Consider the following 27,170-nt stretch of genomic DNA (forward strand, 5'->3'; position numbering starts at 1 on the left):
TGCCTCCTCCTTGTTACTTGGGAAGATGCTATACATAAATTCAGCTAAAGTGTCTGATTGATAGTAAACACGGTTTAGGAGATAATGAGTCACCAGTAATTAAGGCTTCATTGGATTCAACACAACCCTTTCGCGCGGTCCCCAGTGACGCAAGTTGGGTTCCACACAGTGTATCTAAGGAGCCACTGGTCACCTCCACTGTGAGGGCTGGGTTCTTTCGCCTTTACGGAGGTGGCATTGATTAAGATGAGCCAAGTCTGCTCGTGTTGGAGATTTTGTGAGGAGTAGCCAGTGGGGAGAACAGCGCCGGGATGCGCCCTGGGCGCTCTCTACTCTCCGCGGGGGCGCGTCCCGGGGCTCGAGCGTGGAACGAGGCAGGAAGGACGACCGCTGGGATAACGGACTCTGCTCCCTGCGGTCCCCTAAGTCCGCAGAGGTAGGCAGAGCAGGTGCACACAGCAGTTCCAGAGGACCCAACCACCTGGAGGTGGCATCCACTCCCTCTGCCCAGAGCTGGCCTTTGTGCCCACGAGGCCGGCAAAACCCACCCAAAAGCAACGCTAACTGCACCCCCATCCTCTACCTCAACATCCACCTCCTCACCTGGCCCTAACCTGTTCAGCCTTTCCAGTCGCAAAAAAAAAAAAAAAAAAAAAAAAAAAAAAAAAAAAAAGGGTGCGGCCCAGGAGCCCTCACCCTGGGGGAGCAGCAAAGACTCGGATTCCTCACCCAGCTTGAGCGCAAGGCGGCAGGAAGGTGGCCTGCTGCTCACACACCTGTCTTGCGGGTCTGTTTTCGGCAGTGGCAGCTCAGGTGTCCGACTCGCTGCCACTTGGTCCCCGCGTCTCCCCACACCAATCCCGCCGGCAGTCGCCCAGCAGCGACTGCTAACCGCGCATGCGCGAGCGGCAGCCAGCGGTGAGGAGGCGGCGGCCAGAGGCGCGAGCGATGGGCACCTGCAGCCAGGGGCTCAACCGCCACGGACCCTGAGTAATGCGCATCCTCCTGGGCTCGCGCCGCTCCGCTCCGAGACCGAGAATCCTGAGCGCCCGCCGCGGTGCAAACAGTGGGTTCCAATACTGGGTCCTGAATTTTATGTAAATCACGTTTTTGGACGGTGCTCACGTACAGGTGCAGCAGGTTTAGATTAGCACTCTAGGTTTCTTCTATAATTCTGTATTTTAAAAAGTGAGCTGTCATTGTTATCAACAGGGAGGCCTGTTATTTCATCTATGTGTTTGATATTTAATGGTAACATAAATTATATACGAAACATTGCATTCCTTTCGACAATATTATTAAGAATTTACCTGGGGCACATGACATTCATTGTGCCTTTTATCGGTGTTGCTAATTTTGAATACTCCTTTAAGGCGTTGCCTGCTTTCCCTCTGTACAGCTCCAATTCTCCCATTTGCCAACTAGTAAGTAATCTGTACGAACAAACTTTGAGGCTATGTAAATATATGGTTCTTAATCAAATTTACTAAATTTACTGTTCCACTTTCTATATCATGAATTTAGGATCTATCAAAAATTTTTGCCCTAATCAGCAACACAGTGATTTTTCTAACTCCCATCTTCCTTCTGTACTAGGCAATGTTCTATTAAGAAGAGTTTTTATTTACCCATTCATCTAATTTATCATAGGTATAGAATAGTAGCTTCTCCCTCCCAATGGATTACAGTCCATTGCTGTGCTGAGTTATTGTGGTGGTCAAATGCCCCCAGAATCCACCAGTGGGAGTCCTTTCAAGCTGTGGTATTCTTTTTGCATGTCAGGCACAGAATTTGATAACTTTTGGCATAAATATTGCAATGAATACTGAATTAGTCACCTCCAATTGTTTCCCCGTCCCTGTCCCTTAGCAACCACAGATTTGTTTTGATTAGATTGCATGTCGTAGAATTTAATATAAATGGAAACATACAGTATGTACTCTTTTTGTGTGTTGGAGGGGATGGGGGGGACTTGTCTTCTTTCAGTTGCATTAATCACTTTGAGTTCCATTCTTGTGTTTGTATTGTTAGTTCCCTTTTATTGCTGTTATTGCCCTGTACAGAACAAAACTGTTTACTATATCTACCTCTTAATGGACAGATGTTGTCAATTACAAACAAAGATGCTATAAGCATTTGTGTACAAGTCTTTGGAGGCACATATTCCTTAATTTCTCTTGAGTAACTAGGAGCAGGAAGGTGGGATGTGGGGGCTGCATTTGTACAACTGTTTAAGAACATGCTGAGCTGTTTTCCAAAGTGGCTGTGCTATGCTATGCTCCCATTAACAATGTGTGAGAATTTCAGTTGCTCTACATCATCTTGATTGTTTAATATGGTCAGTTTTAATTGTAGCCTTTCTAGTGTTACACAGTTTTCTTAAAAATTACCAATACCCTCTGTAGAAATTGTATTTGTTTTGCATTCCCACAAGCAATGGATGAGAGGGTTTATTCTCACTTGTTAAAGAAGTACCCGTTCATTGAAATTTTCTCCAAAATTTTTATAGGAAATATATGTTGAATTTTTGATAGGTTTTCTTTCAGCCTCCGTGGAAGTAATTATACGATTTTTTTCTCCTTAGACCTGTTAGTATTGTATATTACAATGACAGACTTCCTAACAGAATCCCAGCAAGTTCTTGCACTCCTGGTATAAATACCAAGTCATGATATGCTGTTTTCTTAATTTGGCTTGGAAACCTACTTCTAATTCTGCATTTCTGAATTCTGCACAATCATTATAAAAGATATTGCTCTGTAGTTTTCTGAGTTATCATTATTGGGATTAGATTCTAGTGTTATATTTACATCATTAAAATATTTTGGAAAAATTCATATTTTGGACTATTTGGTTTCCAAAAGGTTAGTTCAATTTCCCACTATGAGCATCTGGGACTGGTGCCTTTTCATGTATTAGGTTATTTCTTGATCTGTACTTATTTCATGAAAATTGCTCATTTTAAGCTTTCTGTCTCTACTGACATCAATTTTAGCAAACTATGTTTCCTAATAAATTATTCATTGTATCTGCAGGTAGAGAAATAAAGTTAGTATCAGCAAAACAAAAATATATCAGCTGATATGAACTTCTTTATAATTCATTGCCTAATAACAGCTTCTGAAGTCAACACAGCATCTAAAAATGTATGCCCAATTCTTAGAAAGGAAGATAACAATGTTTCAATTGGTAATTCCACCCCAGATTTACCTCCCACTATTTGTTCATAATTGTCACAATTTTATCCTGGAGTGGAAGTTCATGCAAAAGAATACAAAAGTCCCCGAGACCTTTTTACACATCTACATTAATAGAGGGTATCTCTTTCCCTTCTATTCAAGAGTGGAAACATAGCTACTACTAATGCAAATATTAGTGATATTGCTACATTACTAGAAATTCATATAAATGTTCTGCTGTAGTTTGGATAAGAATGTCCCCCCAAGGAATGTTGCAACTTGAGCAAAACTGTACCTAGACTTAATTTTAATTCTTCATATTAACATGGAATATGCTCTAGCAGATTTAATTTTAAAAGTTCAAAATTATAGTCAAATTTAAAATCTTTGCAACATACATATGTCCTCTTTTCTTCTAAAAGAACAGAACTAAGTGGACACCCATGGACAGCAAGCACATCTTCCATATTTTCTTTGCAAATTGACACCTTCATAGTGAGGTAAATGTGTGAAGAATTGGTATAGGTAAGATGGTGATATGAAATTAAGACTCAGTTGATTAAGGATAAGAAACAAGAAATATCTCATTTTTCTCAAAATAAAGTCAAATTCAACTGAAAAACAGCAAGAATAAATAGTAGATTTTAATAGATCTCTGTAAGAAACTGATGGGTGAGGCAGACAAATGATATTTTAAAAGATTTAAGCAACCAAATTAAAAACCTGGACCCGATAATTAGGAATACTTTAAAAAGACATTTTCAAAGCATAAAATCAACGTTTGTAAAAACAAATGAGTTCCACGTATTTTTAAAGAAGTGTACAGAAACTATACATTCTTTTCAAAATCATATGGAACATAAGGATTCACAATGTTCTCAACTTTTATCACACAGATAACATTTTCTTAACAACAATGCAATCAAATTAGACATCAACAATAAAAAGATGGAGGTAAAACTCAATATGTTTGAAGAAAATAAACGTACTCCCAAATAACCCTGGGCTAAACAAATTTTTAAAACGGAATGGCTATCGAAAATATTTACATAACAAGATGTTTAATGATCAGCTTTAGTGGCACCTAGGAGTAAGTTTATAGTTTGAAATATATTTGTTAAAACACGGGAAGATGTTTGGCACTGCCCACCTTGATCAAATATGTGCTATCTATTTCTTTAGCTGTTCCAGCAAGATGGAGAAGAGCATATGCCAATTCACACAGAACTTGTCTGAACTTTAGCTATTTATTGAGATTACGAGATGGTCTTGTTATCTATGTTGATAAAATACAGTTCTTAATTTTTAAAAATGTCCCTGCCTTGGCTGTTTTTTAGATAGTAAATTGTAATAGTTGCAAACATCATAAACAAAGGTCAATTATTGTTATTATTTTTTTTTTGGCAGTACTGGGGATGAAACCCTGTGCATTCTAAGCAAGTGCTCTACCACTGAGTTATACCCCCACCTCCTGTCTATCCCCCCTGCTTGGCATAAGAGGTCATTTAAAACTTTCAAGTTTGTTGGTTTCTTCATTGTTTTTCCTCTTCTAGATAATTATGTGTTCTCACTACTACAATTTCTGAAAGATGCTATTAGAAATCAAGTTTATCTGCAGTTTCTTCTTGGTATTCTTATTATCTTCAAATTTTCTGAAATGAAAATTAGACACCTGTAACTTCTAGAAATAACATAACTCATAAAGATATAATTATTTCTGTAGCAATTTCTTGATAGTTTACTCATTGTATCTTCTTTGATATCATTACATTGCCCTCTTTAAATGGAGAAGATAACTTTGCATTGACAAAAAATAATTCTTAAGATGCATTATTAGATAATGCCTGTTTCATAGGCTGTCATGGTGTTAAAATTTGTGAAAGTGGATTCCTGGGAAATGATTATCATTACAGCCAAAGAACTATTGTAGATAGTTGTAGAAAGGAGTTAGTGTAACTTACCATGAAAACACATACAATAATCCTTTAATTATAATTAATGAAAGTCAGAGATTAAATGTAAAATTTAATGAGCTGAAGGTATTTTGCTGTCAATATAAAATAATAGAGTTATTACATTTCATATGACAACAGTTTTGGATTTCTCATAAGTGAAAGGGGGAAAATGCCCACAATGATTCAAAGAAATCAATGTTGTTCTTTGGGAAAGAACATCATTTTCTAGTCCCAAAATCTAAGAACATTCTAAGAAGATGCTGTGGATCTTTACATTAAAAGGAAACATAAACTTGAAATAAAATGCAAAAATGTTGAATATCATTCTTTAATAAAAGTCAAGGGTATTCCCATAGTCTTGACTCGGTCTAGTTGAAGCTTTCTGATGGGAAGTATCCTTCCTTCTACTCCCTCTTCCCCCACCTTCAGCCAGGCTTGTCATGCTTCAAAACAGCAACGACAAAACAAATGAGACATAGGTGAAAAAGTAATTGTTGAACTGTAAGATAACAGGATTTGTGTGTTTTATCTGGCAGCCCTATCTCCAATGCATTTAAATGCCCGGCCCTGCACCTGGTGCAGTGAAGTAAAAGAAACATTACTTCTCATATAGGAAAGAACATGAGTTAGTTCTAGAAAAACATGCTATTTGCTTGCTTATCAATTTTTTTTAAATCTCCAGTGTGAGCATTTTTCATTATTAATTTTTAACTTGTTCTAATTAGTTGAACATGACAGTAGAATGCATTTATACATTTTGATAGATCATACATAAATGGAGTGTAATTTCTCATTTTTCTGATTGTACATATTGGAGGATCACATGGGTCATGCAATCCTATATGTACATGAGGTAATAATACCTGTTTCACTACTATCCTTCCTATCAGTGTGAATATTTTGTATGGATTTTCAGAAAGTACCATTTTACAAACACCAAAATATTTTAGTAACTTCTAAAAGAAAATTTGTTATATTTATTAGAGATTCCATATGTGACATGTTAAGTAACATTTAAATGGAAGATCCAGGCAAGTTTCAAAAAAATTAAAACTAAGAAAGCTCATCACTAAGAGGACATTATATTTCTTGTTTCATTAGTTTATTTTTTGACCTACAAGTTAGATAAATATTCTTTCTACTTATTAAAACTGAAGTATAGAAAACTTATCTTATATTTTAAAAGTTTTATAGTAAGTGTAATACATAATTTAACTGGTTAAGGAATGAATTATACATAAATGTTTTAAGGAAAGACTTGTAGGAATGAATATTAAGGAAAACACAGAAACAAAAATTGAACATATAAAGTACACAATATTTTAAAGTAACATAAGATTAACAAATGTCTAATAACTTCCTACATATTTATACTGCCTACATATTTATGTCAATCTTTATACTTACCACTTTATTATTAAAGGTTTAACTTTAAAAAAAAAATGATGTAGTCTCTTATCCACTCTTAAGAAGGTTGAGAAATAGTTTTATTCTTGTTATGCTACTTTTTCCAAAGAATGAGTCTGATGATTTTTAAAGGAGCTGTTAAAATTATGAAAGTCCTAATAATGGATATCCTGTTAGAAATTTTTAAAATAATTTAAATATAATCACATATGGCATATTATTTGCTACTAATTCTATTTTATGTGGTATTAAGCATACAAAGGAAAAAAGCCAAGATTATAACATCAAAATATGAAGGCTAATATGTACATTCTTAATCTGTCATGAATTTACAAATGTTAAAATATCTTATATGGCAAAAATAGAAAATGTTAGAGAAGCATCCCATTATATAAAACAAGATGACCAAAAAATAAGAAGACATAGACCAGTTTCTGCCTACATCATCTGCTGCCATATTTTGTGGTTTTAAAAAATTTTTTTTTGATGGTGGTATTTCTTGCTTAAAAATTCACAATGGTTAAAATGTTATTATTCCAGGGGCTTCCGCGTCTTGTCTGCTGCGCACACTTATTCCCGGAATCTACCTCGCCTGAGAGTTGACAGCTGACTGACTAAGTTCCCACATTCCCCATACTCCTCCAGGAGTGCGGTGCCGAATTGAAGGCAGGAAAGATAGAAAGAGGGCAGGTCGTGAGTGACGGGAGGATGTGAATGTGCTTATTTCTCATTTCAGCTGACAAGCGATTAAAGCAAGTATTTCCTCTGTTGTGTGAAGACTCTAAGGATAGTGATGCCAATTGCATCGCAAAGGTGAAGAAGCCTTAAAGGTCATTGAAGTTCTACTTTTTGTTTTATTGTTGAAGAAACCTCAGAGGAGTGTTTGTCCAATATCAAACACACACCTATATGTATGTACATAGTCCAAGGTCACTGTGACTGACTTCAGTGTTTTGAAAATGAACCCTTTGTTTTTTGTAATCCACTAACTGTTCCTGTGGTTTGGATGAGTAACTCCCCAGAGGCTCATGAAGGCTTGGTCACTGCCTGCCTTGGGAGGTGATGGAAACTTAAGGAGGTGGGGCCTACTGGGAGAAAGTTAGGTCACTGAGGATGTGCCTTCAGGGGATATTAGAACCTCCCCTCTTTTCTTTCTTTGCTTTTCCATTACCTCTGCCCTGTGCTCCCATCATGATGTACTGTGCCACAACAGTCCCAAAGCAATAAGCTGAGGAAGATGTGGAAGGAAACCTTTGAAACTGTGAGTCAAAATAAACCATTTCCCTTATTAAGGTAAATGATCAATTATGTCAGGTATTTAGTCACAGTGATGAAAGCTGACTGACAAAGATGCTAAGTCAATTATCAATAATATTGTTTCCAAAAATAATGCGAAATTTAAGAACAACTAAATACCAAAGAAAGCTGAAATTTTCTTTATCTGGTAAAGAGTCATCTAAATTTAAAAAAACCTATAAATCTAAACTAAACAATAAGAGCCTGCTATTTTTGAAATATCCTTTTTTTATAATTTTGAGTTTTAGACTTAGCGAATTTTATTATGATTTTCAAAACACATTTTGAATGTTATTACTTGAATTGCGCAGCTGAAAGTAGGAAGGTGAACACATTGATGTAGGCTGTAATTTTCTTTATCATGATAAATAACTTGGGTCTTTAAAAGTTAATTGCTAAATTTCTAAGTTCTCTTCACAACACGTGGTTTTGTTGCACGTGAATTGTGCTTGAACAACAGTATTTTATAGTCTCTTACATTATCACTCCTTTTCTAAATGATATTTTATAATTGCATGAAACGTTATAAACTACTAAGTTCCATTTCAAAATCTTACTTTGAAATATTGTTCTTTTCCGGGAAATGATGAATGTATACCCACATGCTGGAAAAGAGAAGGTTTGTGCTGAATAAGTACTTCCTTCAGGCGTGTTGTGCACTGTCTCTGGGGAGAAAATGAAACAACAATCTTCTGTAACATCCCAGATATTCCTTTTTATCACATTTACACATGACAGGATTTTTATGACATTTGTTTTTGCTACAGTTCTACGTTGCTATTTTAAAATTTAAGCAAACCTTTAATTCATAGCTCTTCTTTTCATAAGAACAATAGAGCAAGAGTTGAGAAGAGAGAAGGTTTTAGTTAAAGCCTGTATTTCCATGAACTCTGTCTCAGAAAGTAAGGCAACTAGTGCATCAGCTACCATTTTCCTCTCCTTTCTTCTTATTGCAATAATTTAAACGAAAACGGTAGTACTTTCCTATCTTTTTCTGTCACTACATTATTCTGCCTTTCTCTTCCTGTACTCATTGATATACACAACATTTTTTTGTTTTGTTTTGTTTTTAAATAGCAGGTTTACTCAGATGCATTTCTACCAAATACTGAAAGTAGGAAAATTTTATATTAAGGGATCATTTTTCTAACTATAATGATTTCATGATCTAGAATTAATTCAACTTGAAACTACATTACTATCAGATAAAATTGGTTGAGGAGTTAAAATATAACAAATATGACAGTATTTGCTAAGCAGTTAGTAAAGCTCTGGTAGGAGCTTATGGTCAAATGAGACTCCAGCAGGACCCTCCAAAGATCCTGCTGGTAAAGTCAAGCTATGTGAATTATATATGGCAGTAAGGAAAGTAACAACCCAAGGGAGTCCTTGTAGTATCCATTCAAGTCTTTTGCCATTTTTTAACTGTATTGTTCATTCATCTGTTGCTGGGTTTATAAGTTCTCTCAATATATTTTGTATGTAAGTCCATTGCTGGTTATGGAATTTATCAATATTTTCTCCTAGTCCATGGTCTCTAGTCATTCTCTTAACGGTATCTTTTGCAACACAGAAGTTATTTATTTATTTTTCATTTTGCTGAAGTCCAAGTTCCTCTCTATTCCCATTTGGCTAAGAGCTTTTTTTATCATGAGTAGACATTGAATTTTGTCAAGTGATTTTTATTTTTGCCTTAATTGATATTAAAACGTGACTTTTCTTCCTTAGAATAATAAATGGATAGATTACATTGTATGGTTTTCAAATATTAAGCCAGTCTTGTATTCATAAGATAAATAGCAATTGGCATGTATATTACTCTTTTTATGTACTACTGGATTCAATTCACTATTTTTTGGTTGAGAATTTTTGTATCAATATTCATGAAGGTATTGTCCTTGGTTTTGTTTTTGGCATTGTCTTTGTCTGGTTTTCATGTCAGGGTAAAATGGGTTGGGATAATTGCTATTATTTCTTCTTTAAATGTTTAAATAGAATTCATCTTTGAAATCATCCGGACCTGAAGATTTCTTTCTCAAAAGGTTTTTCATTGTTTTTCTAATTTCTTCAGTACCTATATTACCATTCAGGTTGTCTACTTAATCCCAGTGAATTTTGATAGTTTGCAAATTTTGATGAATGGCTCATTTAAGTTGATGAATTTATACCCAAAGAACTGTTTGTAGAGTTCCCTGTTTATCCTTGTGTCTTCTGTTTTTGTCAGTTGTTAGAAATGTATCGGTTTCATTGTTCTTCGCAGAACTAGCTTTTGGTTTCATTAATCTTCTCTATTGTTTGCGTTTTTTTTTTTTCTGTTTCTGTCATTATTTTCTCCCCCTGCTTGCTTTATTTTGCCCTTATTTTCTGCTTTATTAAGGCAGCAGCAGATGTTAATGTGAGAGCTTTCTTCTAAGATTTAGCTGGTAATGCCATAAATGCCTCTCTAGCACTTCAGTTGGATGCCACAAATATCAATACACTGTATTTTTAGTCAGTTTAAATAATTTTCTCATTTCCTTTGAGGCATCCTATTATACCCATGGTTTATTGAGAAGCTTGTTGCCTACTTTCCATACGTTTGAGATTTTACTTATCTTTCTATTATGATTTCCAATTTGAACCTGCTGTGGTCAGAGCATACTTTTTTGTTATTTCCATTTAAATTTGATAAGCTTTGTTTTATGACCCAAGATGTGGCTATTTTGGTGACTTTCCTATGTGTATTTTCAAAGAATTCATGTTTCACTATTGTTGGGTATAGTGGTTTTTAAATATTAATTAGATCCAGTTGGTAGTTGCTGTTGTTCAGTTCTCTCTTCTCCTTGCTGTTTATTGTCTTCCTGAGAGAAGAGTGTTAAAGTCTCCAAGTATGTTTGTGGATAAATCTATTTCTCCTTTCAGTTCTGTTAGATTTTACTTCATGTACTCTGAGTCTCTGTTGTTGGGTGCATACACTTAGGATTGATGTCTTCTCGGTGAACTCACACTTTTATCAGCACTTAATACCTTTCTTGATCTCTTCTGTTTTTGTTTTGTCTGAAGTCCCCTTTGTTATTAATGTAGCTACTATTACAAATTTCCTTTGATTTGTGCTTGCATCATAAATATTTTTCCATGTATTACTTATTTATTTATTTATTTATTTTGAGACAGGGTCTCACTAAGTTGCTTAGAGTCTTGCTAAGTTGCTAAGGCTGGTTTTGAACTTGTGATCCTCCTGCCTTAGCCTCCAGGGTCACTGGGCTTACATTCATGCACCACAGGGTCCAGTTTTCATGTAGGACTTTCAACCTATACCTTATATTTGAACTGAGTATAGACATGGGCTGTTGTATCATTTAAGAAAATCTATTGTGACGATCCCTTCATTGCTATATTCTGACCATTTATATTTAATATAAATATTGGAATGTCTGGATTTATGTCTACCTTTCTTTTATTTGTTCACTCTATTTTTGGCTGTTTCCTCTTTTCACTGCATTTTTGGTTTGTAAGTATTTCATTAATATACAAAAATGTTGGTATAAAATTGAGAGTATCAGAAGTTTAAAAAAATTGACACACTTATCAAATTTGGGTTGGTAAACAAGTTTTAGGTAATTACATTAGACAGTGTTTTCTTAAAATAATTGGTATTTATAAAGTAAAGAAATACTCACAAAATTTTCTGCTGGGTCACACATCTTTGCCTGAAATAAACTCTCTAAGAGCCAGTCTATGGGTTTATCTTTGTAGAACATTAAGAAAAATTGTACAAAGCCAGGCAAGTCCTCAGTTCTAAACAGTTTTCCTAAAGACAAAAGTAAATAAATGCAAATAATTCACAAATAGTTGTCCATCATTAACATGGGAAAAGAGCAAATATTAAAACTTAAATATAACCTATTCTTTAGAAGTTAGGTATAAAACAACAATGAAGTTGGAACATGAGAAAGTAAAATAGTATATCTGCTTAACTTTTGATTAAAGGTTACCAGTTCTGAAGAAAAGATTATAAACTGGTTTAGATTAACTGATAATCTCAGGAAATCAATTTTGATATCTAGTGCAAACTGGTTGTCTAAAATCAAGTGAAAGATAAGTAAATAAAGTGGAAAGTACAAGAGCTGTAATCTCTTACTGAACTTTGTACAAAGTGTGATTTTTTTACCTGAACTTTGTAACACTTTATCAATCTACTGCCTAGTTACTTTTAGTACTTAACTTTTATTAAAATGCTGTATTATTTTAATATTTGAGCATTGTTTTATTCAAATATTTTTTATATTATGATTCTTAAAGATTAACTATATTTAAAATACGATTCTACCAGGTGTAGTTGCTTTTGCTAATACACTTCATCTTTAATTTTAAAGTGAAATAAAAGGTATAAGATTCAGTTAAATGGCCATTTAAAAGTAAATCATGCAAAATACCTTTAACCAATTAACAAGCATGATCTTAGGATGTAAGCATGTTTCATTTTTCCTTGAAACTTGCATTTTTGTTGGTAATTTAAGTATATGGTTGCATTTTGACTTTTGGTACTCATTTACATATTAAGCCAAAGCAAGGGTTTTGATAACAGGAATTGTTGATTCATTGCCTCAGCTGCTGTTAGCATGCTGTAAAATTCTTTTTGTTAGGTTCATATTTTTGGTAAATAAACAATAAAAAAACTTTCATCACGAGAAGGCAAAGCCTGCACAAAGTTAAGCCTCAGTAAGACTTTGGTGTCATGCCCAGACGTATGCAGTGATTAAAATGTAAATACCCTATGCTTTGTGTATTTGAAGTTCCTGACACAGAAAATTCTTTGAGAATATTAAAGTCCCAGAGTAATACAATGAGATTATTTCTTCTTGAAGCTTCTCATCAGGTATTGTGTTTACCTATAATTTTTTTCTTATTTTAACCAAGGCTGAGTAAAAATCTTTGAAGTTTAAAATGTTGTGGAAACTTCGAGAAAAGAAATGTGATCAAGTAAGTATATCAAGAAAAGATTGACCTTACTAAGCAATCAGTGGAAACTTTACACTCCTCCGAATGGCAAATAAATAAAACCAAATGTGGACAATCACACTGTTCCCAGAACAATGAGCACTGTGCTTATAAGAGCATCAACTACAGTCGATCTGCAAAGCAATCCACTGTAATGATACCCAGCTATATTCGTCCTTAGTTAATCCACTCCAGGGGACCTACAGGTCATTTCTTTTTTTTTTTTTTTTTTTCCCTGTGGCAAAAGAAAGTTGACAACAATCAAGGTCTGCAACTCAGGGAGTGGGTGAGTCAAATGGATTATTATTCAGTATATGTGCAACAGTAAAAATAAATAAGTAAATAAAGTGAATGGACATAAAGCGACATGTTGACAGTTTAAACGTCTAGGTTTGCAGAGCACAGTGGGTATACTTCCATAAGCCCAGCAGCTCAGGAGGCTGAGGCAGAAGTTCAAAGACAGCCTCAGCAATTTGGTGAGGCCCTAAGCAACTCAGCGAGACCCTATCTCAAAATAAAAAATAAAAAATAAAAAGGGCTGGGGATGTTGCTCAGTGGTTAGCTACCCCTGGGTTCAATCCTGTGTACCAAAAAAAAAAAAAAAAAAAAAAAAAAATCTAGTTTCAAGGGAAAATGTAAGGGTCAGAAATAGACTTCTCATATTACCATTTCTGTACATTTACAACAGGTACAAACAAGAGAAGTACCAAATATTTTTACATGGTATGTGCAGATTTGTAAGTGTATCTGAGCATGTTAGAATGAAAACTTCCTAAGGGGTGGGGGAAAGTGAGAGCAGGAATTAAGAATAAAAAGAAAGAATAAAAGAAAATAAGAGGGTGCCTGCATGAATCAGTAATGCTAGGCACTGTGAAATGAGTACTGTGATTGAATTCACTACCTTGAGATTCACTGGGAAGAAAAGGGAAATAAGATGGAAGGAGGAAAGAAGAACACAAGGAAGAAAGAAGAAAGTCTATGGAAGAATTGTTTTAAAAAATTCACATAGCTGGGTGTGGTGGCATGCACCTATAATACCAGTGACCTGGAGGTAGAGGCAAGAATATCCCAAGTTCAAGGTCAGCCTTGGCAATTTAGCAAGAACCTGCCTCAGAATTTTTAAAGGGTTGGGGGTGGGGGAGTGGGGGCATAGTCCAGCTGTAGAGCACTTGCCTAATGTGTGCAAGGCCCTGGGTTCTGTCCCCAACACCACCCCAAGCACATTATGGGCAGTTTAAGGAAATTTTCTATGGTAGGTACAGTTCATATCATATTTCTGTATTGTTAAAAGAATGTCAACTTTGCCATACTGGAAATTGCCAAGATTCCTTTCTCTACAACTTCAGTTCTTTGAGATTCAAAATTTGGGGGGAAGGGGTTGCTGGGTTTTGAACCCAGACCCTTACACATGCTCTACCACCGAGCTCCACCCTTGGCCCCTCAGTATTCTCCTATTTTTCAGAGAGCTACTATGCCAGACTCTTGGCAACCACTTAAAAAGTATTTTTATATCACAACTGTGTATATGTATTGATCTGCACATTTTTAGGATTTATCTAGAAAAAACTTTTGGTTAGAAAAACTGAAATTCAGCAACTTGAATCTGAATTTACTATTAAAATAATAGCATCTTCATAAGAATCATGCTGTTCCCATTGGTAACAAACTCTCGCATAAGTTCTTAAAAAACTTTTCTAAATGCTAGAAAATCTTGATCCAACAAATGAAACCAATTGCTTACCTATGAATCCAAGTACTGAAAACTGAATATAAAACCAATTATTCGAAGTGATATTATGTAAAAAATCTGTCATTTTTGTGAAGTACATCCTTTTAGCTATAATATCATCTTCTAGCTGGAAAAAAAAATATAAAACCAAAAGGGCATTACCTTCCATTACCTTCAATGCTTCCATTGTATAACTTATATTAACCTGAAGATAGAAAATACTAATAAGAGAATACACTGAAAAAGTGGGTTTCATGAGGTTAATAATTTTATTTTTAGTTCAGTTCGCTGAGGATAGTTACGACTAGTTAATTTTTATTCTCTGATTCTGAAACCAACCAGATCAAGGTCTATCTTTTTTTTTTCTTTCCTAAATTCTAACCTGTAACATTCAATTTAAGACCTTCTTGAAGAAATCTGTCTGAATCCATTTTCATCCCCATGAATACTTCAGCTTCTAGACTAAGACTCTTAGTTTTGCAGGGGTTGTTGTTAAAAGAAAATTTCCTATAGACTGTCTGACTTTGCTCTTGCAGTTCTGAAGGCTGAGAAGCCAACACCAAGGCGCAGGGCAGATCTGGTGTCTGCTGAGGGCTGGGTCTTCAACCTTGGCATCTTGTATGTGTCCTCTCCTGGTAGAAGAAGCTAGCCAGCTCTCTGAGGCCTTCTTCTTGAGGGCACTAATCCCAATCCCCAGGGCTCCGCCCTCATGGACTAATCACGTCTTAAAGGCACCACCTCCTCATATCATCACTTTGGGGGTTAGGGTTTCCATACAGTAACTTGGGGCAGAGGTACACACATCCAGGGCTTAGCAAAGACTAACTTAATTATGCTTGGGATGACGGGTGCCATGTTCTATCTCCAGCTATTACAGCTGACAAAGTGGTCTCTGGCAGAGGTTACAAAAAGGAACTGGACACTCCTGTCCCCATACAAAGATGGTGCTGGAATGCCTAAAATAGCCCTCTTGCCGGTAATCCCAGAAACTCGGGAGGCTGAGGCAGGAGGATCTCAGGTTCAAGCCAGCCTCAGCAACAGGGAGGTGCCAAGCAACCGGGTGAAACCCTGCCTCTAAATAAAATACAAAATAGGGCTGGGAATGTGGCTCAGTGGTTAAGTGCCCCTGAGTTCAATCTCTGGTACCTCACTTCCCCCCAAAAAATAGCCCTCTGGAAGAGAGAGGGAAGATGGAAATGAGAGCTTACTTTTTCACTTAATATTTACAGTGTATAATTCATAAACCAAGAGTGCCTTCGAAATGGTTCAGAAAAATGTGGAACTCCTCAGGCACATTAACCAGGGCATAAAACAGAGTTGTTTTTCAGAATGGAAGGAGAATACTGACAGATCTTATGTTTCCAATACATTGCCACCAACTTGGAATCAAAAGGGATGATTTTTTCTTTCAATTAAAGAAAAGATTTTGCTTTTGGCTCTTCTCTAGCTTTCTCTCTATTCTACAAAGATATTCTGAAAAGTCTTCTGACAAGTGCATGTTGTATATGTAGTGAGACACATACTATTAGGAATCACAGAGTTACCACTTAGTAGTATGCAAGGATCGAGAAGGTACACACTACACTATCTACGTTGTATCTTTACAAATACAATAAGGCACTGCAGAAAGGTGGGCCATGGTGGAGGGTACACAATATCTAGCCTAAAACAGGTGCTGAAAATCCATTTGCTGTATATAGTAAAATTGTGGGCAGAGAAATAGAGGCAGGGCAATTTCTATTTTTCCCCAAATTTTATATTTCCTCTTTACTTTCCTTCAGGTAACTTTAATTTTTTTTCTATTACAATGAACTCTGCAAGAAGATTAATATATAAACAATTTCAAGCTTCACCTTGGCATTTGAATATAATGATATTTTCCATTTTCAGGGTACAAACAAAGGTCGGGGAACACAACTCAAGAAGAAAGAAACTCAAAAAAAGAAGCAGAATATAGGACTTCATTGTCAATTACATATGGACCAAGTTCTCACCTGTAAATAATATATGGCCTTGGACTGGGCATACAGCATCAATATACAAAAATCCAATACTTGTTTCCTTTGCCAACTAAAGATAACCAATAATATCTGTTAATGTTTGTTATTATTATTTCATTTATAAACACATTTCAGCAATCCAAAAAAAATTTATTCCAGTTTACTCCCTGCATAGTAGCTATATTAAATAAAAGTGGACAAGTTTATACTAACACGGACACTAGAAACCTTCCATCTTTACTCAATAGGCAGTACCTAAACTAGGCTAAGCATAACCCATGTGTTTTATATTTTGTTTCTTACATTTTAATCTAAGTAATAAAGTTAATATTCTTTCTGATATTATGCCTTGTTCAGAAATTATTTAAAAAACTTTACTGTAGTGGAATGAGACAGAAATCATTACCCTCTGTACATGTATGATTACATGAATGGTGTGAATCCACATGGTGCACAACCATAGAAACAAAATGATGTACCCCATTTGTGTACAATGAATCAAAATGCAGTCTGTAAAAAAATTAAAAGCTAAAAAACAACTTCACTGTAATTTAATACTAAACTAGACACTGATATGAAGTATAATACACAATGCCATCCTCATCCTTTGGGATCTCATATTCAAGTTAGGAAAAGATGAACGATGTCTATCTATGTCATACCTCTTAAATTCTGAGACCTCAGTTGGTTGCTGGCCATGTAAACTATCTGGGTATAAAAAGGCTGGTACTGAAATGACTTCTAGGGATCCAGACTTCACTTGCCTTTTGAACCTTAAATGGAAGTAAATGGAGGCTTATAATTGAATATTGACTTTACCAAAATAATATACTTAGATATAACTTCTTGAAGGCATAGCTATGTACTGTTTTGTCTTGAATTATTTTACTTGTTGATATATCATGTAACTACTACTTTTTAGTCAAAGTATTCATTTTATAAGTTCATGACAGATCAAAAAATTAAGATATATGATATAAAATTAATTTCTTCATGAAAATTCTAAGAACTTTGAATGTTTGAGGCTTATGATCAGAGGAGTCCTCTCACACTTGACAAGGGAACTAATATCTTATGATAATAAAGTAGTTTCAACAAAGCAATAACACCATATCATCTTTAAATGCATGACTTTGAATTTAGGAAGAGTCCTACTGAAGAGCAATGTATCTCCTGGAATCAAACTACTACAGCAAGGGAGAACTATGAGTACATTTTAGCATTTTTCTATTAAAAGTTAATATTGATAGACTAACAAGGACATCACTAAAATAGATAAAATACTTCTGGCTGAAGCTGTAAAATAGATCTTTAACCATGGAAATACAGGATAGGAGACCAGGTAGAACATTTAAAATGGTCTTCCATTAGAGACAGATAATATGCTTTTAAATTTAGACATTAGTTTTTATTAAGATGTTAAAGTTTCAAGAAAATGTTTATGTTTTACTCCCTAAAAATTTAAATAAAGTAGGACCAAGTTTTATATGAATGGTCTCAATATGTGCAAACTCAGCTCAATGACTATCTTCTTGAAAAAGTCCTCAACATCTGCAGATGTCACATTAATTCATAACAATACAATTCCTATCAAAGTCCTTCCTTTTTTTTTTTTTTTCTTTTATTGGTACTGGGAATTGAACCCAGGGGTGATCTACCCCTGAGCTACATCCCCAGTCCCTTTTTAGATTTTGTTTTGAGACAGGGTCTCCCTAAATTGCCCAGACTGGTCTTGAACTTGCAATCTTCCTCCTCCTGAGTCTCTGAGATTACAGGTGTGTACCTATAATCAAGGGGGTTTCAAAGTTTCAAAATTTTTCCTTTTTTTTTTTGTACCAGGCATTTAACTACTGGGTCACATTCCCTATTTTTTTCTGTACTTTTTATTTGAGACAGGGTCTTGCTAAATTGCTCAGGGCCTCACTAAGTGCTGAGACTGGCTTTGAACTTTCAATCCTCTTCCCTCAGTCTCCCAAACCCCTGGGATTACAGGCATGCACCACTGTGCCCAGTTCAAAGTCCTTCTTCTTTTCTTTTTTTTTTTTTTTAAATGTGGTACATTACAGGAAATTTTATTTTATTTTTTATATTTTAGTTGTAAATGGACACCATACCTTTTATTTTATTTATTTATTTATTTATTTATTTTTATGTGGTGCTGAGGATCAAACCCAGTGCCTTACATATACCAGGCAAGTGCTCTACCACTGAGCCACAACCCCAGCCCTCAAAGTCCTTCTCGATATTAAATTGATTCATCAGTATGTTCCAATGATCTAAGCAGAAGAGGTGAAGTAATTTCATACGGTGAGAAACAAAACAGTGTTTTGAACACAATTTTGTTTCTCTCAGGGTCAATAGATTTCGTGAAGGATAACATTATAACAATTATTGCATGAAAATCTGAATTCTAGTAAGTAGATAAACTACAAAATTGGGGAAAATCATTAACTATTCTTCGTCCCAGTTTAGGAATAACAGCAGATTCTTTCTGCACAGCTCCACTCACTAAAAAGAACATGATCATTTATAAATAACAATTAGGTAGAAAGAAAGTAGTATAGAACAATGATACTGGCTAATTTTAAAATCTATCAGACAATACTTACCTTTTCGTAATCATGTCAACAACAGACTTTAAATAATCTTCATTACTCTGAAAATAAGAAAAAAATTTATGGAAGCTAAGTGTACCTCATAGTTGTAGTAATACAACATTTTTGCTACAAGTAAATTTAATTTATGTGTGGAATGTCATTATGTCCTAATAATTTCTAATGTTTTACACTTTCTTTAAGAAAATTAAAAATGAACAAGTTTTTAAAAAACTTTGACTTGAATATAGGAAATATTTTATTCTTCTCCCTTTGCCATAGTATATATTACAAATCAGTGGAGGCTGAGACAGGAGGATCACAAGTTCAAAGTCAGCCTCAGCATTTTAGCAAGACTGTAAGCAACTTAGTAAGACCCTGACTCAAAAAAAAAATTTTTTTTTTAAAAGTCTGGGCATGTGGCTCAGTAATTAAGCACCCCTGGGTTCATGTATCTAAAAGTGTTATGGTCATCTTAGAACAACTTATTTCAAAGAACTACTCTTTGGGGAAAGACCTTCATTTTATGAGTATGAGCTGACAATAAACTTGCTTCAAAATTACCCCACATTTTTCTAGACAGTGTTACTCAATTCTCAAATTTCTTTCTGTCAATAAACTTTGTGCACCTGTTCTTCAAATATCAGAATAGATGACAGATCATTTGTGAAAAGTGTTTGATGGTTTACCCTCTCAGATGATTAAAAAGAGAAAAAATTTCTGGCATTTACAAGATGTGACCTCAGGGTCCATGAACATATCCAACTTAAAATTCTGAAAATATTCTGGTGACAGAATGACAGTTCCATTGTCAGACTGGAGTACTCTGAAAGGCAACTCTGAATGTATGTTACTGGGTTGTTTGAAAATATCAGACAGGATATAATACTTGAATTTCTCAAGATAACCATAATTAAATCAATAAATATTTGTCATGCACTGAAACACATCATAATTTAAACATAGCATCAAAGTTATACTTCTTAAGTCTTCTACATTCTACTTTTAAATTCATTTCCCATATCTGATTAGTCTACACATTTTATGCAGATGTGCCTTGTATATATGTTACACCTACATCTAAAAATGTTTCCCAAAGGCTCATATGCCAAAGGCTTGGTCCCAGCCTCTGGTGCTACTGGAAGGTGCTGAAGTCCATAAAAAGTGAGGTCTAACCGGGCATGGTGACACACAACTGTAATAACAGCAGCTCGGGAGGCTGAGGTAGGAGGATCATAAATTGGAGACCAGCCTTAGCAGCTTAGAAAGGAACTAAACAACTTAGCAAAACTCTGTCTCAAAACAAAATATTTTTAAAAGGTCGGGGTGGGGACTGCAGATATGGCTCAGTGGTTAAGCATCCCTGGTCCAAAAACAAAACAAAAGAAAACAAAAACAAAAGCCAACAAAACAAAACAAAACAAAGAACAACAACAAAAAAAGATGGGTCTAGTGGAAGGAAATTAGGTCATTGGAGGGGTGCTCTTAAGGGGGATGTTGGAGCCCTTTCTCCTTTCTCTCTCTCTCTCTCTCTCTCTCTCTCTCTCTCTCTTTCTCTGCTTCCTGGATACCCTGAGGTGAGCAGTTTTCTCTCCATAAGCTCCCACCATGATGTACTGTGCTGCCACAGGCCCGAAGGTCACAAGGCCAAGCCACCATGGACTGAAACTTCTGAAACTGAGCCAAACTACATTTTTCCTCCTTTAAGTTCATTGTCTTAGGTATTGTGTCACAGTAACAGAAAGTTGACTGGCACAGTATGCTTCCAATATTAAGAAATTAAATTAGAGTGAACTAGAATGACTATTTAATCCTTGACTTTTGTTTTCCTAATAATTCTTCTATTGCTTGTTTTGTTTAGAGGTTTCCATTTTTCTGCATTTAAATACATTTTTATTATAGGAAATTCAAACAACAAAGGAAATAATAAAGAAAGAATAACAAAGATTCCTCTAACTTTCAGCTTCCAAATATAACCACTATTAATATCTTGGAGACTGTTATTCTAAGATTTGTTCTTTCTTTTTCTTCTATATATATTTAATCTATCTATATATCTTTTTTCTCCTTCCTTCTTATTTTCATAGATAACATTAAATTAAATGTGATGGTTTTCAACTTTTTTCACTCGACAGTATAATGTGAACATGATTCTATATCTGTGTGTATAGATTTTCAGTCTCCTTTCAATGACTGCAGAGTACCACATTATAAAAATATATAACAAAGTATTTAATTAGCCTGTTATTGATAAGTATTAGGGGCATATTCAGCATTATGCTTTTATAAAGCAATTGGCACACTGAAAATCCCTGAAATTATTATTCATTGAACACTTATTCTGTACATGCACCACTCTAAGAACAGACACAGTAAGTATATTAGCTGATCTTGTCCCCAAACACCCTCACCAAATAGGTAATATTATCACCTGAATTTTACAGATAAGTGAGGCACAGAGAAATTAAGTAAGTTGTCCAAGCTCACAAACCAGGTAGCAGAGAAGCTGGTTAACAGTGCTGACCCAGATTTTGCATCCTCATCTATCATGCTATACTGTGATGTTTTTATTGTGTTAAATACTTGCTTGATTGTCTCCTAAGGATAAACTCCCAGAATTTGGATTTCTGAGACAAAGGATATACACATTTTAATTACGAATTGTGTTGTCAAATTTCTCTCCCAAAAGTCTTTTGGCATTAATATTTATACAGTACTTTATAGTTTTACTCAAATTTTCTAAATGGTACAATGATTACCATCCTGGTAGTATGTGCAAATTAGAAGTCTTTGTAGCCATTGGGAAGACCAAATTTTGAATCCGCTCTATTAATCACTGGCCAACTTACTTACTTTCTTTAAGATCAGTTCTTCCATCAGGAAAATCAGGATAGTGATATCTACTTTACACTGACATAATGCAGGTTTTAGGTAACGTCTAGAAATATTGACCACCATTCCTCAGTACTGGAGTTTTTCAATTAATGGTAGTTGTTTTTACCTAATATAAATCGTCTCTGGATTCATATACCAACCTTTCATTGGGTTGGGTAGGTTTTGTTACTATTGCATCAATTTTAATTTGATTTGTAAATATCATTTGTAAATATCATTTCTGTATCTTACAGTATACCTGGATCCTATATCAAATGCAATTAAAATTTAACAACCTTATATCTCTCACATTACACCATTATGTTTTCTTTTTAGAATTACATATTTAATTCTTCTCAGTGGTGCCAAGCAAGGATTAAATACATTGGATGCCACCCCCAAAAGGTGTCTATGTATGTCTTTTTTTTTTTTTAATTGAAGAAAAAAAATTCTAAAATGGTAGTGATTACAACTGAGAAAGGCAACCTGGAGACTCTAGGGTGAGAGTAAAGAGAACTTCTCAGTTTTTCACACTTACATCTGCAACAGAGACAATCACCACGGAGTCCTTCTCTTCTGAAGGTGTCATCCTGGTGATGATGGAGTTCAGTGTTTGCTTCAGGTAACTTTGAGTTCCTCTGTTAACTGTGGAAATACCTAGCGCGAAGGTAACTACAGACAAAGGAATAGGAGGCTTAAATCGCAGAGCAAACATCATTTAGCATTAATTCTGTGCTCATTTCTATGACTGGGCAGTCTTATGGTGAGAGTGTTGGAAAACATACTACAAAACTAATCCAAACTTGATTGATTTTATCACATTTTTTTCATTTTTTGTTGGAGGGAATTCTGATTCACAGCCAAGAGACTCCATGATGTTCTTATGTGGGAGGATTCTGGTGCAGTAAGAATAAAACCAGATTCTTTCTTTCCATTTTTTAATAGCTTTCACCTAACTCACAATGGCTGATTTATCTACTCTATTTACTAGAGACACACTGGAACCCCAAACATGAAAAAAATGCCATGAAATAGTTTCATCTGTGAAAATAAAAATGTCTGAAGTGATTTCTGAACGGCTGGATGGCATGAATGAATGAATGCCCTCATGCCTGCCGTCACCGGTAATGAGGGCAGCACAGGGGACAGGCCCCATTGTCCTGGCTGCCCCCGTGCCCTCTGCAGGAGAGAAGGCAGTGCACACAGCCCCACTAGCCTCCCTTTTTCCATCTGAAGGTGGAGGTAAGGCCCTCTGGGATGGTTGAGTGAAGCATTCAGAAGATCCTCTTTATAGAAAGCAGAAATAAAACTGGAAAAAAAAATTAGTGAAAACAATCATCTCAGGACTCTGTCAGACAACAAACTGAAAAATGTTAAGAAAAACTAACTTTGGTAACTACAGGAGGAATCGTTATTTTGCTGATTAGTCTTGAGTCTGGACATGTTTCATACGTTTGTTGGCCTTTAGATAGCCTCTTCTGGGAAATCCCTCTTTAAGTCCTTACCCATGTCTCTACTGAGGTTTCTGCATTTACAAAAATGATTTATTGATGCTCTTTGCAGATTCTGAATATGACACTTTTGTCAGTTTCGTGTGTTATAAATGTCATCTTCCACTCTGTGTTTCCTTTTCAAAGTTTTGCCTCTGGGTGGAGAGAAATTCTTTGTTTTCATGCAATACAGTGTAGCAATCATTTTCTTTACAGTTCATGCTTTTTGAGTCCTATTGAGAAAACTGTGCTTATCTTCAGGTCATAAGGACATTGTCCTGAGTCAGCTTCTAGAAGACTTATTGTTTGGCTTTCAGATTGAGAAATATGAATCAGTCAGAGTTGGTTTTCATGGATGCTGTGGGGCTGGAAAGACGTTTAAAGACAAGAGAATCCACCAGAAATGTAACTTGTGGCCTGGCTTCCCATCTTTCAGACAGAAACTCTTTTTGTTTTGGTTTTATTCTGATTTGTTTTGTTTTGTTGGTGCTGGGGATCAAATCCAGGGCCTCACCCATGCGGGAAAGCCCTCTGCCATTAAGTTACACCTCCAGAGCCTCTGTGCACATTTTTAAATGCTAGACTCCTAAGAGGGAATCAGATGCAGTTAAAGAGTTTGACAAGTAGGAACTTAAAAAGTTCTTTAATCTCTCTAAACTTCAGCTTTCTCAGGAGTGAAAATGAAGATGATAATAATAATCTGGATTACTGCATTGGACAGTACAGATTAAATGGTATAACGAGAGAAAGCCCAGAAATCAGTATGGGGAACACAGGAGGAATTCAACTGATGTTGATCAACGCCATGTGGCAGCCTAATACCAACACAGAAGGCTTGGATAACATGTCAGAGGCATGTGACACAGAGCTCTGCCTGTTCCCAAGGAGCTGTCTAGAACAAAGGGTCAGCAAATCTTTTCTGTGAAGGGTCAGACAGTGAACATGTTTGACTCTTGAGACAATCCAGGTGCTGTGTTTTAGATAACTATCCACCCAAAGCTCAGTGTTAAAGGCTTGGTTCTCTGCCCGTGGTGGTCTTTGGAGGTGATGGAACCTTTAAGAGATACAACCTAGTGGGAGGCTTTTCAGTCATGGGGGTGTGCTCTGGAAGGGGATACTGGAACCTTCTTTGCCTCTGGCTGCCTTGCATATGAAGTTTGTTCCACCATGTGTTCGCTGCCATGATGTCCTGCCTCACCACAGACATCAAAGGAATAGGACACCAGACAATGGACTGCAACCTCCAAAAATGTGAGCCAAAATAAAACCTTCTTCTTTTTAAAGTTGATTATCTCAGGTGTTTTGTTACAGTAAAGGAAAACTAATACACTGTCTCTGTCACAAATACTATCATGGTACTCTAGCGCAGAAACAAACATAGGTAATAAGTAAATGAGTGATAATGATTATGTTCCAATGAAGCTATATGTAAAATCATTCACTGTATGTAAAGTCACTCACTCTCTGAAATGAAAGAGGTTTGTGGGAATGACAAGCAGTCAGATGTCGGGGTACCCGGGACCCCTGGCCCTAGGTGTGGCTAAGATGGCGCCTGGCAGTGAGCCAGAGCAGTTAACTTTTGCACAAACATCTGACATCATTTTAAGGAAGTCTTTATGACTGGTTCTCTGGTCTCATGCACAACGCATAATCTCGGTATGCCCTGCTTGGCTCTCTGTATCTGTCCACGCTTTTCCCTCGTGTGCTCTCCTTTGATTGGTGGTTTTACCTATATAAGGTCTGTAACTTCCCTGCTAAAAAAAAGAAAAAGAAAATAGGATAAGAAGAAATAGGATAAGAAAAAGAAACAATAGAAGCAGAAGGAAGCGCAATAAAGCATTGAAACTTCAACCAGGTGTCGTGTTTCTCTGCGGGCAGGGAACGCGACAGTCAGAGACTTGGCCTAATATTCCTGCTTCAAACTCCAGGACTTTTTCTCACTATGTATACTGGTGAATTTCAACTCATTCTTCAAGTTTGAGCTCAAACATCACCCCTTCTGTAAAGCTTTGCCTGACACCAAGAAAGATGAGGAAACAGGAAAATAACCAGCTAAGAAAGGCTTTATCAAAATGAGGAGAACAGATTTGTCAAGTACTTAGCAGAGGTTTCAGATATATTTGATTAATATTGATTTACTTTTAAAGTTTCTATATTAAGACTGAATTTTAATTCAAATCACTAAACACTTATGGAATTATTTTCTGTCAGACAATATGCTGGTAATTCACATTACTCAAATAGGCTGGGGGTGGTCTACAGAACAATTTGAGTATTATATTAATGGATTACACTTTCAAACTTAAAAGTGTATTCCTAAACATCAAATATTTGCATTTAATTTTTCAATTTCAAATTTTCTTACCATTTGTTTTCCCTTTGCTGATGATTACATCAGGATAGATCCTGGAAACTTGCCTTAGATGAGGAAGAAAGAATTTCAAGGCTTCAAATCTATTAGATTCAGTTTCATTCTCCCTTGGGGTAACCGTTTTCTCATCTGAGAGAAGAAAAATAGCACTTCTGAATTTATAGCCATAGGTATTTTCCCCCTATGACACATTTTTAAAAATTGGGATTAACAAATTAACCCCAGATTAATTTAGTGTTCAGAGAAATACACTCTTAAGTGAAAATTATCAAAATCCTAATACTATAAAGTATAGCTCTAATACTATTGTCTGATATTTATTTTTAAAGCAATGTTTAATTTAAACCTAGCACAATGAGCTATACCAGAGGCCCATACAGCTGTCATTTCCAAATGAAGGAAATAAAACTGAAACCTGCTACAAATTATTTCCTCTGTTCCTTTGATTAATATCATTTTGTCAAGGTTTGTATCTTGATAACTTTGTTTTATAGATTTAATGACCCTATTTGTACTGTTCATTAGAATTTTCTTCTGTAATTCTGAAAAAAAATTAAAACAATATTTGGAGGCTTCACACAATCCAATTTTAACTGATACACATAGTGCAGAAATCAAAACAGTATAGTATTATATAAAAGTAGACATGCAGACTAGTGGAACAGAGTACAGATTCATATATATGTGGGTGAGGCTTCTCCTCCCCCTCCTCTCCCTCCTCCCCCTTCTCCTCCTCCCCCTCCTACCCCCCCTCCTCCCCCTCCTCCTCCTCCTCCTCCTCCTTCTTGCAGTGCTAAGGATTGCCTACCAGACAAGTGCTCTACAACTGAGCTCTGTCCCCAGTCCTGGTTGACTGATATTTTAATTGAAGTCACTAAATGTTTATGGAGTTGTTATTTTCTGCCAGATAATATGCTGACTTCTGGTAATTCAAATTAAAAGTTCAAAAACAGTCAATGCCAAAAATACAGTTAACAAGAAGGTGGTGGAACGCTTGGGCCTCTGTGTGGGGAAAAAATTGAACTTTCACCTGTACTTCATATTACTTCTAAAAATTATCTTTAAGAAACTAAAAAAATGAATGTAAAACATAAAACTATGAAAATTTTAAGAACAAAATATTCATGACACCGGGCTACATAAAAAGGTCTTAGATACAACAGAAAACAAACAAACAAATAGATAAATAAATAAATATACAATAGAAAAATTGATACATTAGTCTTCATCAAAACTTTAAAATATTTGCCCTCTGAAGACCATAATAAAGAAAATGATAAGACATGCCACAGATT

At 35.6% G+C, this 27,170-nt stretch overlaps 2 protein-coding genes across 3 annotated transcripts in view; both read right to left on the reverse strand.

Annotated features, from left to right (window-relative positions):
- Clgn (calmegin) overlaps nt 1–876 on the reverse strand; it is a 44,935-nt gene extending 44,059 nt beyond the window's left edge. Inside the window, exon 1 of one of the 2 annotated variants that reach the window (XM_047566795.1) lies at nt 777–876. The gene's annotated coding sequence lies outside the window, so the exon portion shown is untranslated. Of the gene's footprint in view, nt 1–729 lie in introns of both variants that reach the window. The other variant, XM_047566794.1, reaches the window with a different exon arrangement.
- The window catches only part of Mgat4d (MGAT4 family member D), a 43,277-nt gene continuing 16,875 nt past the window's right edge, over nt 769–27,170 (reverse strand). The window contains exons 3-11 of the mRNA XM_047565984.1: nt 25,870–26,004; nt 22,553–22,686; nt 19,156–19,202; nt 17,209–17,319; nt 16,541–16,616; nt 14,559–14,673; nt 11,497–11,627; nt 8,395–8,502; nt 769–1,086 (exon numbers count right to left, since the gene is read on the reverse strand). Of these exons, the coding sequence (XP_047421940.1) occupies nt 769–1,086; nt 8,395–8,502; nt 11,497–11,627; nt 14,559–14,673; nt 16,541–16,616; nt 17,209–17,319; nt 19,156–19,202; nt 22,553–22,686; nt 25,870–26,004 (1,175 nt within the window). The remainder of the gene's footprint in view (nt 1,087–8,394; nt 8,503–11,496; nt 11,628–14,558; nt 14,674–16,540; nt 16,617–17,208; nt 17,320–19,155; nt 19,203–22,552; nt 22,687–25,869; nt 26,005–27,170) is intronic.

This window comes from Sciurus carolinensis, chromosome 10 (assembly GCF_902686445.1).
Source record: "Sciurus carolinensis chromosome 10, mSciCar1.2, whole genome shotgun sequence".
Classification (NCBI taxonomy): Eukaryota; Metazoa; Chordata; class Mammalia; order Rodentia; family Sciuridae; genus Sciurus; species Sciurus carolinensis.